This window comes from Populus alba, chromosome 1 (genome assembly GCF_005239225.2).
Source record: "Populus alba chromosome 1, ASM523922v2, whole genome shotgun sequence".
In the NCBI taxonomy this organism is placed as follows: Eukaryota; Viridiplantae; Streptophyta; class Magnoliopsida; order Malpighiales; family Salicaceae; genus Populus; species Populus alba.
The window spans coordinates 2,600,261-2,613,507 of record NC_133284.1 but is presented as its reverse complement, the minus strand read 5'-3'; the positions used below and the strand labels follow the sequence as shown (position 1 = coordinate 2,613,507).

The 13,247-nt window shown below is 33.8% G+C and overlaps 4 protein-coding genes across 5 annotated transcripts; all 4 read left to right on the top strand.

Annotated features, from left to right (window-relative positions):
* Positions 1-124: 124 nt before the first annotated feature.
* LOC118061208 (uncharacterized) lies at positions 125-854 on the top strand. The gene is made up of 2 exons (XM_035074602.2): positions 125-446; positions 838-854. The coding sequence occupies exons 1-2, from the start codon at positions 125-127 to the stop codon at positions 852-854; spliced, it is 339 nt and encodes a 112-aa protein (XP_034930493.1).
* A 2,083-nt stretch (positions 855-2,937) lies between these two features.
* Positions 2,938-3,270, top strand: LOC118061207 (uncharacterized). The gene has a single exon (XM_035074600.1). The coding sequence runs from the start codon at positions 2,938-2,940 to the stop codon at positions 3,268-3,270; it is 333 nt and encodes a 110-aa protein (XP_034930491.1).
* Positions 3,271-4,788: 1,518 nt separating this feature from the next.
* Positions 4,789-6,546, top strand: LOC118061206 (protein EARLY RESPONSIVE TO DEHYDRATION 15). The gene is made up of 3 exons (XM_035074599.2): positions 4,789-5,025; positions 5,399-5,802; positions 6,176-6,546. Exons 2-3 carry the CDS (start codon positions 5,448-5,450, stop codon positions 6,337-6,339), a joined length of 519 nt encoding a protein of 172 aa, XP_034930490.1. The 5' UTR covers positions 4,789-5,025; positions 5,399-5,447; the 3' UTR covers positions 6,340-6,546.
* A 420-nt stretch (positions 6,547-6,966) lies between these two features.
* LOC118061205 (uncharacterized) lies at positions 6,967-11,935 on the top strand. 2 transcript variants are annotated; one of them, XM_035074597.2, is made up of 7 exons: positions 6,967-7,211; positions 7,804-7,927; positions 8,069-8,119; positions 8,563-8,614; positions 9,702-9,760; positions 10,644-10,689; positions 11,517-11,935. In XM_035074597.2, the coding sequence occupies exons 2-7, from the start codon at positions 7,853-7,855 to the stop codon at positions 11,642-11,644; spliced, it is 411 nt and encodes a 136-aa protein (XP_034930488.1). In that variant the 5' UTR covers positions 6,967-7,211; positions 7,804-7,852; the 3' UTR covers positions 11,645-11,935. The 2 variants fall into 2 exon arrangements, with proteins under 2 accessions (XP_034930488.1, XP_073260956.1); XM_073404855.1 differs by having other exon boundaries at positions 6,969-7,211; positions 7,860-7,927.
* Positions 11,936-13,247: the final 1,312 nt, after the last annotated feature.

Here is a 13,247-nt window from a genome sequence, read left to right as displayed (position 1 = left end):
GAACCAACCTCGAGCATGCATAAAACACACCCACCCTCAAATAAACCCTATATAAACAAGCCATGCTCACCACCCTGCTCACACTCAAACAGCAACCAAGACCGGAGAGGGAGAAGATCAGAATATGGCTATCTCGAATGTCCACTTTACGATCCTAGCCATCCTCGCGGTGATCGGAATTCTGATTCCGGGCAACAATGTAGCCCTTGGCCAAGAATGCCATGGTGACTTCCAAGGTTTAATAACACAATGTTCCAAGTTTGTTCAGATACGAGGGCCACAGACAGACCCATCTCCCGACTGCTGCAGCACAATCAAGACTCTCGATGTGCCTTGTGTGTGCAAGCAAGTCACTAATGACATTGAAGCTGTCATTGATATGGCAAAAGTTGCCCATGTTGCTCAATATTGTGGCATTCCACTCGCGCATGGCACCAAATGTGGAAGTAAGTTGCTCTTGTTTTCGTTATATTTTCAGAAAAAACTCATTTGGAATAAATTTCATTGTTTTTAAATTCTGTTTGGATTGTATTTCTGACGAGCAATCCGATCAATGATTCAGTTTCAAAATTTTGTTTGATTTTTTTTAAAAATATATTTTAAATGATATTATTTTAAAGAATATTAAAATAACATTATTTTTTATTGACTCATATCAACTTGGGCTAGCTGTTCATCTTGTAACTTGGATTTTAAATCATATCTTGATGGTGTTTAATAATTTTATTCCATGGTCAAGATTTTTACTTGATTAATAGTGATGTTTATTTATCTTAGTTGGGATCTTCATTATGAATGCACTGCAATTGCTAACTATTTTTCCGTGATTTATTGCAGGCTTCACCATTCCATGAAAGTGGTGACATCTACACTCCCAAGTTATGGCCATGAGCTGCTAATTACTGGACTAGAATAAACATTGAGGTTGATGTATGAATAATTAACGAGGATTTTAAAATATTTAAGTTGATGTATTGAGCTACTATTTCTCAAATGGCTTTTGTTATTGAAGATGCCTTTGATATATATGTGTGGACTGTGCTTGATTTGGATATATAGACTTGTTAATGGAGTGATTCGAGTGCTTGGGTCGTTTTGAGCCTTAAAATTTTTTTTTTTTGGCTTTGCTGATCATCGCCTATTAAACTTGAAAATATTCACACAATCTTAAGTTCTAATTAATTTCAAAACAGTTGATTTTTTAAAAAATTAGTTCAATTTGTAAATCAATTTGCTTTCATGTAATTAACGTTAGTTCTAACATAGAAAAATTATAAGAAATTTGTTCCCGATGCACCAATCAAGTATCATACATTTAATAATAATAATAAAAAATCTAGTTTCAAGAGATAAAATCCAATTTAGAGTATTTTATAATTATTGAAATCATAATTACAAGACGTGATCTAAAAATTATCAAAGAACCATCTCAATTTAAAAACTTAAGTTGTTAGGTGAGGATTCCAAAATATGATTTATATTATTTTCTACACAACCCTTCAAGTGAAAATTCTTTGAATTTGATATTTGTATGGACCCACATTACCTTATACTTAATTGTTATTAAATAAATAAAAATAGTGAGATTTAAATTCGTAACCGCTTAGTTATCAAGACTTTGATACCATGTCAAAAAACTATCTCGATTTAAAAGTTTAAGTTATTAAGTAAATTTCAAGATATAACTTATATTATTTTTTAATAAAATAAATTTGAAAAAGCATTTGAGTTACCATATCATCAAGTCAATTCACATGTTAATGAATCAACATCAATCAATCAATTTTTATTAAAATTGTGTCATTTTTTTTTTATCTTGCTTAAAAATTAATTTATTGATGTTGATCCAGCATGGTTTGAACTGGAGAGGGCTTATCTAACTTAACTGGGTCGCTGAAAATCTAGTGGTTTGACTATGTTAATTTTTTTTTTTTTAATTTAATTTAAAACCCGAGCATTTACTTCGTTGACCGAGCTCGAACATAGCACAGGAAAAATAATTCAAGGCATCCTTTTCTTCCAAAGCTATGAATGTCAGAAAGAATGAATGAGCAAAATGGTTGCTGAGGGATTATTTTTTTAAAATGTTTTTTTTTTAAGAAATATATTAAAATAATTTATTTTTATTTTTAAAAAATTATTTTTAACATCAAGTATATTAAAACAATTTAAAAATATATATTTTTTATTTTAAACAAAACAAAAAAATCAAAAATTTTGAGAATATAATTTGCACATTGTTTCCAAATACTCCTTTTCATATCAACCATCTAAAAATATAAAAAAATATATTTAAAATAAAATTCAAAATTTTTTAAAAACCAAATACTCCATAAGTACTATAGCATAATTATGTGTAAAGAAGAGAGTTACTCCCTTTATATAGTTTGAGGCTCTTTACACCTTTCGTTAAACCTCCAAAAAACAAAAATGCTATGGAAGAAACAAAAGAAAAGAGCTCACGAAGCAAAAATTATACAAAAGTAAAATCGATTGCTCGGATTGTCCAGATCATTCAATACAAATTACAGAAAACTTGTAAAGATTGGATGACTTCTTTGCTCGTTGAACGTTTTCATTCACAAGAAAAATGAAATCTGTTACGCGTTTCAAAAATAACGCATGGGCTCGCACCAGTACAAGCAGCACCCAAAATAAACGAGCAAGGTCCTCAATTTCCCTTTACTCCAGTAAAAAATTCAAAGTTTTTCACATGCAACTCGTTTCTAGATTACCAAACAAGGAGAGTAACGTATAATATATGCTCAGATTGGACCAAAATGAGTCACAAAATCCATGCAAATCAAGAAACTGACCCTAACCCCCCTCCTCCAAACCTCCATATAAACCAGCCATGCCAATCCCACCATGTTCATACTCAGAAAATCACCACAGCCAGAGAGGTAGCTAGCTAGAGAGAGGAAGTTAAATTAAGCGATGGCGATCTTGAACATCAGCTCCATGATGGTCTTGGCTGTTTTTGCCATGACCGGAATACTCATTTCCGGTGACCATGTAGCCCGTGGCCAAGGATGCCAAGGTGACTTACAAGGGCTAATAACTCAATGTGCAAGGTTTGTTCAAAGGGCTGGGCCACAAAAGGACCCATCTCAAGAATGTTGCAGCGTGATCAAGTCTGTTGATCTCCCATGTGTGTGTAAATACATCACTGCGGAGATTGAAGCTGTCATAGACATGGCAAAAGTTGTTCATATTGCTGCCTCTTGCGGCAAACCACTTGAACATGGCATGAAATGTGGAAGTAAGTAGTAGTGTTACTCATTGTTATAGAGCTCTATTGATCCTTATTTAGTTTTGTGTGCACCCCTGCCTCTTAAAGCCAAGTCATTTAATCAGAAATCATTGCTTTTTTTAAAGTTAAAAATGAGGTTTGTTTTGATATTTTTTTTTAAAAATTAAAATTAAAAGTTTTTTTGAATTTGAGTAACAATTCACCCACAGAATCCATGGAGCTTAAAATAAGCTTTTCATGGATATTTGAAAAGTCCAAAATACATTTTGATGACTTTTGAATCGGTCCTACAAGGTTACTATTGAAATTACTTCTGAAATATCATTTCTTTTTAAAATATTATGCCCAGCGTTTAGTCAGGGATATCTTAGTCAAACTAGGAGGTCTGGTGCTTGCCCAGGCTACGAGCCTAGGTACAGGCTTGTTTTTGGATCCTCTTTGAGGTCCAGACTGTGGTAAAAAAATAGGCTCGGATTATATAAAAATATTTTAAATTCTAGTCCATCACGTTGACTTGATGATTTTCACTAGTAAATTCTATAAATCAAATAGTTGAAATCTTTTCGGAAGTAAATTCAGTAAAATCAACTTTACGAGTATGGCCTAATGGCTTCTCCTCCCTAAACGACAACGTGTTTGTAGTTCGAACCTCTTGAAATAAATAATTAAATGCAACAATTGTTAGATTTTATGTATATATCCACACCAATAATTATAATTGTTAAACTTAATCATGCTTCGATACTTAACTTAGAAAATTTAGGATTCAGAGTTTAATCTATATTAAATTTTAGTTAAACTAAACAATATATTTATTTAATAAAACTTAGTTAGCTCAACCAAATTTTTAGTAATTTAAATAATTTAGCTAAACTTATTCAAAGTATATAAAAAAAGAATATACTATTATTTTTTTAATAAAAAAATAATTCGAATTAATTCAAATAACCTAAAAATTTAAATCATTTTTGGAATTTAACAATTTCTTCTAAGATAATTATTAAAAAATTGTATAGTATTTAAGCTTTAACTACTCCATAAAGATAAACATAAAAAAGAAAAAAAAATTACATTCGGCCTCTTTAAAAACTAATTCTCTCCCCATTAAAAAATATATATTTTTTGTTAATTTGTTTGTTGATTTTTTTTATATTTATCTCTTTTCTATATTATAAATATTTATAGGATAGAGATAGACACAAAAAAAAGGAAAAAATTACATTCAACCCCTCTAAAAATAGTTCTTTCACTTTTTTTTTTTAGTTTTATTTTATATATATATATATATTTATTCTATACTATAAATATTTAATAATTATGGCGTGAGTATTATAAAATTTCTTATTTCTCTTACTATCATTTTCTCATCCCGCCGACCTTCACATGATGAACTTCAAATTTTAAAACATTATTTAAAAAAAAATAAAATCTTCCCCAGTAACCTCAAATCAACCGTCCGATGGCCACCAAACCCTCTCCACCGTCGTTCTTGTTTCTCAAACGAAAGATCTAGTCATCATCCTTTATCCACAGCCCAAATTCCTAATCACCCACCTCGTTTCCATTTAATCACCGATTTACCGGTGTCTTCGCTTTGAAAACCCAAACCTCAGGTTCTGAAACCAAACCGACCAGGCTCGGCAATATATCTTTCTTCTTGTCAAGATTCCCTCTTTGTATCCGTTAACAGCAATAATTTCTATTAGATTCTCCCTGTCAGTAAACCGTTCTCTTTGCCACTGGACACATTCAAGTTCTTTTTGGATCGGAAGGTAAGGCAATGATCATGATCTGATTGCTTTGCTTATGTAGATATTGTTTTTTTTTAGTTTTCTTTTTTTCTTTTTGGTTGAATTGTTGATGAGAGGTTTAAAGTTCATTGCTTTATCGTTTTAGTGATGATATAGATGGATTGTTTGTTCTGGGGTTTGGATTTTTCTTGATCTTTTTGTGTCTTGATGTTTTTGTTTTTGGGTTTCTTTTGTTTTGTGATCTGTGATGATCTGTGAGGTGTTTTTGTAGTTCCATTGATTCTTGGGTTCATGATCTTTGTTAAGAAGGTGCTTAGATTTGACTGAGTATTGGTTTCTAAGTGATTATTGGTTAAGTTTGTTAATAAAGACTGATTCTTGGTTGTTATTTTAGGAAAATTAACTAGTGTTGTGACTGGATTGATTCGCGAAAAAGTGGTGAAATGGCAACTTTGGTTTCTGGAAGATCGACATTGAATCCCAATGCACCTCTCTTTATTCCTAATGTATATCGACAAGTGGAGGATTTCTCACCGGAATGGTGGGAGCTCGTGAAAACTTCGACTTGGTTCAGGGACTTCTGGTTGAGTCAGCATCCGGAGGGGAGTTTTGATGGAAGTGCTGGTGCTGATGATGATTTTACGGATTTGCTGCCGGAGGATTTGGATGTTGGTGTTGAGGAGTTTCCTAACTTGGAAGCTCAATTTGAGGAGATGGTCATGTTGGCTGAAGCTGAAGAGAAAACTGACTTCAGTGCTACCGATCCCAAAGTTGAAATGAAGCCTCCTCCTCTAAATGGTAATATATCTTACTACGACCTTTTTCTTATCAAAACTGGATTGGATTTAGGCTGAATGATTTCAGATTGTATTGGTTTTGTGTTTCTTGTCTTCATTTTCGAAAATTGAGGGTTTGATGCATAGCAATAGCATTTGTGTTCTTAATGCACGATTCGAGTACTAGCGACAACATGTATAACATGATGAATCAGGAGATTGAACTTCAATCACTTCGAAGTTAATCACTGCTCTTTTCGGTAGTTAAACTTGATCTTCGTATCAATAGTGATGGAACAAACCACTATTTCATTTTCTGAAGCTGAATATCATCATCCTCCGAGCACTATCATGGCGTTCAGGAAGAGTAATAGTAATTTTGTTGTGAGAAACAGGTCTCCTAGTGGATGTGAAAGCTTTGCTGAATGACCTAAACTTGCCCAAATCTCACAAGGACAGAAATCCCAGATCTCCAAGAACCCCTACAAGGTACCAAACGAAGCCACTGCACAGCGTTTCTGGCAAGCGCACTGCACAAAACATCCACCAGCCTCGCTGAAGAAAATGCTCGATCGTTCCAGAGTTGCATTTGTAGCAACATCACTAGCACCGAGTAGTCAGAAGACTTTCTTCTAGTTGCCTCTGTACATGCAAGGTTGTATCGTTTTCGTGTCTTTCCTCTCCTGCAATTTCATTTTGGCTTTCCATGTAAAAATCTGAACAAATCTTGTAAAAGCAAATGAACAAGAGTGCCTTCTTGTGAGTATTGTTGAGGTTCTTTCTTGCCACCGTCCATAGCCATATGTGATTCAGTGCAGCGAGAGAGAGAGAGCTGTATTTAAATTGTGTTTGGAATTGGAGTAGCATAATTTTTTCAAAATGATTTTTTTGTTCGGGAGCGTATAAAAATAATATTTTTTATATTTTAAAATTATTTCTGATATTATTATATTAAAATAATATAAAAAAATATAAAAAAAATCTTGATTTGATAAGGTTTTATTTGATTTTGATGTAAGGCTAAATCAGGCTAGGCCAAATTTGATAAATACACTCTAAATTAATTTTATCCTAAACAATTTAGATTTCTCAATTTTTTTTATGTTAGTTTCCAATAAAATTTTATCTGAATTTTATTTTTTCTCAGTATTTTTTTAAATTACATTTTTGGTGATGGGATAAAAATAAAATAAAATAATACAATGACTAAAGTGCCCTCTTATATATAATATAATGCAAGAAAACTTAAATCACCTCACACGCTCATTCTCTTCCTCCCTAACACTCGAGACTCTCTCTCTTGTGTTTCTCGACTAAAACGAAGAACTGAAAAATAAATCAACAGGTCATCTGCTTTCTCTGATTTCCATATTTCCTGTGCTCTTATCTCGTGTAGATTCCCTCTCTTTTTCCTGGAACTCAATAGCGCAGGTAACAACTATTTTTCGATCGAGACTTTGAATATTGGTTTTAGGCTGTTCAATCGATAAAATTGAGGGTTTCCAGGAAACGTTTTTACCACGATCTAACCTAATTAGGCATGTTTAATCGAGAATTTATCAAAACCCCCAATAGTGTAATGTATATATAGATAGTTATTGGTTTCTGCTGCTGTTTCATTGATAATTATCTTATTCAGCCTCTCGGGAATGCCATATAGTGTAATGTATATTTAGATAGTTAAGTTTGATGTATTGTATGCTAAAGTTTGATACTTTTGTTGGGTTTTAGGATAATACTTGTTTTTAAGGTTGCAAACTGAGTTTTTCACAATTTTGAGTTTTGAGAGGTCTTTTTTGCACATTTAAGAAAAACCCACTTAAGTAGTTTTAGAAATTCATTTTTTTTTTGTTCTAAAAGAGGATAATGCACATTTAAGAAAACCCACTTAAGTAGAAATTCATATTTTTTTAGTTCTAAAAGAGGATAATTTTTTTCGGGGTGATTGGAATTTTCTGTTAATATGATGGATTGTTGTACTTTGGTTTTGTATGTTGAGTTGTTGTGTGCTTATCTGTGGCAGATTGAAAGCCAAACCCTTTAAATTTGGTGCGTTTATGTAAAGATTATCAATGTCAGGATCGAAGTCAAATCCTCAAAGTAGTTTGCGATGCCATCACTGTGCTGGCCCTCTGACCAAAGAGATGGTACCCTCTTCCACAGCTCAATATTGTATAATGCATAATTTTGAATATATCTTTCATCGCATAATTCATTGATACCTTGAAATATAAAATATTAATCTACTCTTGTCTTTTTTTTTTCAATTTTTTTTTTTCTGATTGCAGGAGACTAGTCAATGGACTGTTCGACCTCTAATCAGAGATAGCTTTTCCATGGTAAATACTTTTTACGATTTTTCCTGTTTTCATATTTTAGGTAATTGTGGGCACTGTAAAAGAGAGCATGTAATCAGATGATCCTTCTATCTGTAGTGCCTACGCTGCACTCAAATATTATTGGACTTGTGGGTGGCATGTCTAGGATTAAAATGTGGGAGTATAATGTGGAAGTACATATAGTAGCACTTTAGTTTTATTTGTGTAAACGAGGTTGCTTTATGTCACATATTGACTGTTCCCTTTTTTAGTTTTGAAAGTTTGATTGATTTTTCTAAGGTAATGGAATTGGGTTATGGGATCAGTAACCAATCACTACTTTCATGTATTTGACGGGATTGCTTGTAGTGGCACACTAACTGTTATTTGAGTTTATGCTACAGGAGTTTCTTCTAAATGATAGAGGGTGGGGCTTATATTTTCTTTTTGCTGTTTTGGTTTAGATTGGCTCTGCTGTTGGTGGTACAACAAGTGCATTTTATGGATTCAACCATGGTATGGGTTTCTGTTTCTTGCACTCTTTGCTATCTGTTGTTGATTTGGTTAAGTTGATAATTGATATTATCTGACCATCTTTCTGCTCATATTATTAAATTCTTATTGTGTATGATGTTCAGCTATTATATGGCTTGTTGTCTTTTATTTAGTCTTTGGCACACATTTTTCCTTATATTGTTTTTCTTTGTTCAGTACCAAGTTGTCCATTAATGTTTACAAGGAGTAACAGAAGAAGAAAAGGAGGGAGAGAAATAAAAACTAGAAAGAAAACAAAACCAGGGTATTGATAATGGCAATCCATCAACTTATAACAGCACTAAACTTCAGCGAATATCCAAAAACATTTATTTCACTATTTGTGGAGTGCCATTATAAATTGGTAGAGTGGGATCTTTATAAACCATAAAACCATTGTCAAACTAAAGCAATGGAGTATCATCTTGCTGAACTCATCAAGTCTGTGTTTTCCATCTAGAACAACAATGCAAATGAAAGATACAATTGTGATTCTGGAAGTGGCCTACGCACCAGAAAGGCAATGCTTGGCACTGAATACTGGAAAAAAAGGACCTGCTAGTTGCAATTTAGCATCTGCCTTGCATGTTGCCAATCTGCATTCATTATATACTTTCCATGAATACTTTGTTTTATATCTTGAATCATCATGCGGGTAGAAAGGCCAGCTCTGGGGAAGAAAGAGAACTCCAAATTGCTTCAGTTGACAAGCCTTTTTATTGTTTGAACTTCATAGATTGTAATTTCATTGCAAATTGCTTTTCTTTATACCATTTCAGATTATAAATGTTTGACAATTCTTTTTTCCATATGGTTTTCTGACCAAATAAAAATGTGATTGGTGCACACTTCCTGCACAAATGTGTGTAACTTACAAAGATATTTGTTATATCTTTCTGTACTTCTTACCTGCATTACTTTTCATTATGTATCACAATTACTTTATGTTAGCTATGTTCTAACTTCATGGCTTGGACCGCAAGGAACCTTTTTTTGTTAATAAAATTATGCAACAACTGGTAGTTGTTCTCTTTTCCTTCCTTTTTGATGAATATATCTGTCGATGCAGTGATGCCAGTAGTCCGGAGATGGGTAAAAGGACCAATGTGGCTCCATTTCTTTATTGGTGTAAGTTTCTCAGATGCCTTTAATGTTTTCACCTATCTAACCCATTTTGAAATTTTTTAGTAAATATTATATATGTTAGTGACAACAATGAAACTATGAAACTTATGATATATATATATATATATATATATATATATATATATATTCAATCACTTGAAGGCATTGTTGGATCTCCCTAATTAACTAATTAAAGGAAATATAATATTTAGATAGCAGAAAGAAAATTTAGTAACGTAACTAAAGTCTCAATGCCAAGAAAAGAAAGGAAAACATTGGATGGAATTTTTTGTCAACTTGATAAAGTGGTACCTGCTATTCTTTTCATATATACTCTCCCAATTAATGAAGAATGTTTTAATGTATTCAATTTTCATTCCATTCCATGAAGCTAAAGCCCGGTGGTTGTAAGCAATAAAATCTTGAGATAAGCATATGCTTTGTCTCAAGAATGCAAGAAATTATTCACTATACTCAAGGCAGTGCTCCCTCCTTTCTCCTTCATTTTGGATCCCCTTGTACTGGCTATAATTGCATTTGCATGAATGTGAGAGGGAGCACTTGACCTGGTATAGTGAATAATCATCCTAGGATGGCGACAAACAGAGGGCCTCTCAAGCAATCATGTCTTGAGGCTATTTGATTATGCTTTGACTCTTAAACCTCAAAAACACTTCCAGAAAAATTAAAGGGTTTGTCTTGGTCTCTCTCTATATGTATATTCAGCAGGGAATTCATTTCTAACTTCTTGGCTCCTAGAGTGCTCAATCACCTTAATATGTTTTCCATGTATGTAGAAACTTCTGTAAAATCATGTTCTTTGTCCAATATAGTTTCTTGTTGAACAGTTTTTAGTTTACTAATCAAAGTCTTTGTGTGCATGCAGGCACCTCCTGTAATAGTATTCTCTTCAGCTTGTGCGGGATTGGCAGGTCAGCAATACTATCTTCAAATTTTCTTGTGGGATGATTCATTATTTTACTGGCATTCAATTAAATGAATGTCATAATGAACATGGTGTTTTATATCCATGGGACTTGTTCTGTAAATGGACATGACTATAAGAAATATCCTTTGACTGTTATGGGATGTGCGATGATCTCCAAAGAGGTGAAAGAGGAAGTATCATTCTGAAACTCTGTTCCTTAGAATTTCCTTGCATAGCTACTAATTTAATCACTAAAGATCTATAGCGAGTAGAGGCTGAGGTTGTCTGTCTTTTGAGGTGGCAGTCCACCTGCAAGAGAACAAAACATAGTTGGCTGGTGACCTGCATGTGAATTGCAGGCTAATGCATTTTTCAAATTTCAACTTATTCTCTGGTTCTCTTCAGTAAGAAGCCAAAATAAAATAAAATTGAAACTGTGGTTCCCAATATCCTGTACTCATACCATTTGAACTTCATTCTAATGGATTGGACGCTTTAGCCCATTTTCTTGGGATCCAGTTGCGATAGCTAGTCTTGATGCTGTTCTATTGGATTGGTAAAAGTAAAATTTTGCTTATTGCTTTGCAACAGTGTGTCGGTAGATGCTCAAGCATATGTACTTTTATCATGTCTCAATGTTCTGAGCAGGCATTAATTTTGTGAGTGGATTGAATGGTAGTTTGGTGTTTATTTTGGCATATTGCTCCGTCTATCAATACTATACGATTAAACTGTATGGACCTGGCCCAAAGGGGAAAATCAGTTGCTGTTGATTCTTTTAATTTTGGGTAACAGTGCCTTTTGAGATTCTTAACATTGGAAATGCTACAGGTGGTGCTGTTCCAGCACTGGCGCAGCTTGCTTCCTCTTCTTACCACGCAGCATTCTCATCTCCTTCGTTACCTCCTCCCTCTCAGGATGATAAAAGGCAAAAGTCCAGAAATTCCTCCACTCTGTAAGATATATTTTCCTGGTCAGTGTATCTGTGCATCAGTACACATGGGGGGGGAGAGTGCCACTAAGGTCTGCCTTTGTATATTGTCAATGCAAACATGTGCTTCTTAGGGCCTTGTAAGCATATGCTTCTGTAGTTTCGCAAAGTAATATCGACTTAGCTTTTTAAGAAGTTACCATCATTTTTGTTGATATTTATTTAATGTCTGAAGTCTTATATCTGCAATTTTGTAGGATGGTAATGACTTGCTTCCTAGTTATGATATCAATAAACACTCATTTTCCAGTATTGCCAATTTGTTGAAAATGTTTCAACATTCAAGAAGTACCCATGCCTCTACTTTCAGAAGGTTTAAGGTTAGAGTTTTTCTTTGTAGCACGAGGTAAAACTTCATGAATGCTCAAGCAACATGAGAATCTATGTGGAAGAATGTCTTTGGGTTTGGCGCTGTCGGTTTGGGCTACCAGAGGCCGTCTCTATTCCCCCCTCTTCTCTTTTCCAAATTGGAGGATTAAATGTGGTTTTGGTTTAGTAAATGCATTTGTTCTAAAGGTGAATATCATGAAAACTGTCATGGCAAACTGAAAACCAATCTTTTACTTAAAGTCAGCTAGGGTTTGACTATTTAAATGGAGTAAATGTTGGTAAATGAAATCCAGTTTGCCAACTACTGGCTGGTGAATGCTAATGTGTTATGGAGCTTCCTTCAAGTAATAACAGTAAAACAATCAAGATTGAATGTGAATTTTTCTTCATTTTAGGGATTACCTAAAATTAGCCCCCAATCTATAACCCTTTTTCTCAATTAGGTCCCCAATTTGTCTAGGAATCCCCAGTTCGATCCTTCCAACAAAAACACGCCTTCCTTCATCTATAGGCTGGGAACCCAGTTGAGGAAAGGCTCTGGCACATTTGTTAACAGAAGGATCCAATTGAGGATTCATGGATACTATGTACTCAGGCAATGTACTTACTACATGAAGGAAACAAAACAAGTATATTTGCTTTCTTTCAGGCAATGTTCTTGGAACACATGGATCAGAAGGCTTGTTTAACCAAGGCAACGAGGTTCCTCCAAATTACTTTCTCCATAGCTGAAACATCAGTCACTCTGTAACCATGTCTCATGACCATACCTGTTGCAGTTGAGTGAACAATTGTTATCATTGGACGGCTTCTGCTAATGCATTGCAGCTTCACATGTCTTCAAAGCAATTCCTCTTTTTTTTATTTATTTTTAATTAAAAATCAAGGACAAACTTCAAAAACACCCCTCCATTTATTGGGATTATATCATTTTTTTTCCTGAACAATTTTTTGTATCAATTTTATCCCTAAACAATTTAGGTTTTTTCATCGGGTCCTTCTATGAGTATTCTTTAAGTTAAGTTCCCTATAAAACAATGTCGATTCTTACAACAAAAAAAAAGGGGGGAGGGAGTAAAATTCAAGGAAATCCACGACCAAATACCGATCGAAAGATCTAATTGAAAATTTCTGAAATTAAATCAAGGGGGGAAATTGACACAAGAATTTGTTTGACAACAAAATTGAGAATACCTACACAGTTTGGGGTTGTTTGAGACTACTTGTCCTAAAACCAATCT

Coding starts and splice junctions, on each gene's coding strand:
- LOC118061208 (XM_035074602.2), top strand. CDS start 125: ATGGCTATCTCGAATGTCCACTTTACGATCCTAGCCATCCTCGCGGTG.
- LOC118061207 (XM_035074600.1), top strand. CDS start 2,938: ATGGCGATCTTGAACATCAGCTCCATGATGGTCTTGGCTGTTTTTGCC.
- LOC118061206 (XM_035074599.2), top strand. CDS start 5,448: ATGGCAACTTTGGTTTCTGGAAGATCGACATTGAATCCCAATGCACCT. Junction 5,803..6,175: donor GAAGCCTCCTCCTCTAAATG/GTAATATATCTT, acceptor TGTGAGAAACAG/GTCTCCTAGTGGATGTGAAA.
- LOC118061205 (XM_035074597.2), top strand. CDS start 7,853: ATGTCAGGATCGAAGTCAAATCCTCAAAGTAGTTTGCGATGCCATCAC. Junction 8,615..9,701: donor ATTTTATGGATTCAACCATG/GTATGGGTTTCT, acceptor CTGTCGATGCAG/TGATGCCAGTAGTCCGGAGA. Junction 9,761..10,643: donor GGCTCCATTTCTTTATTGGT/GTAAGTTTCTCA, acceptor GTGTGCATGCAG/GCACCTCCTGTAATAGTATT.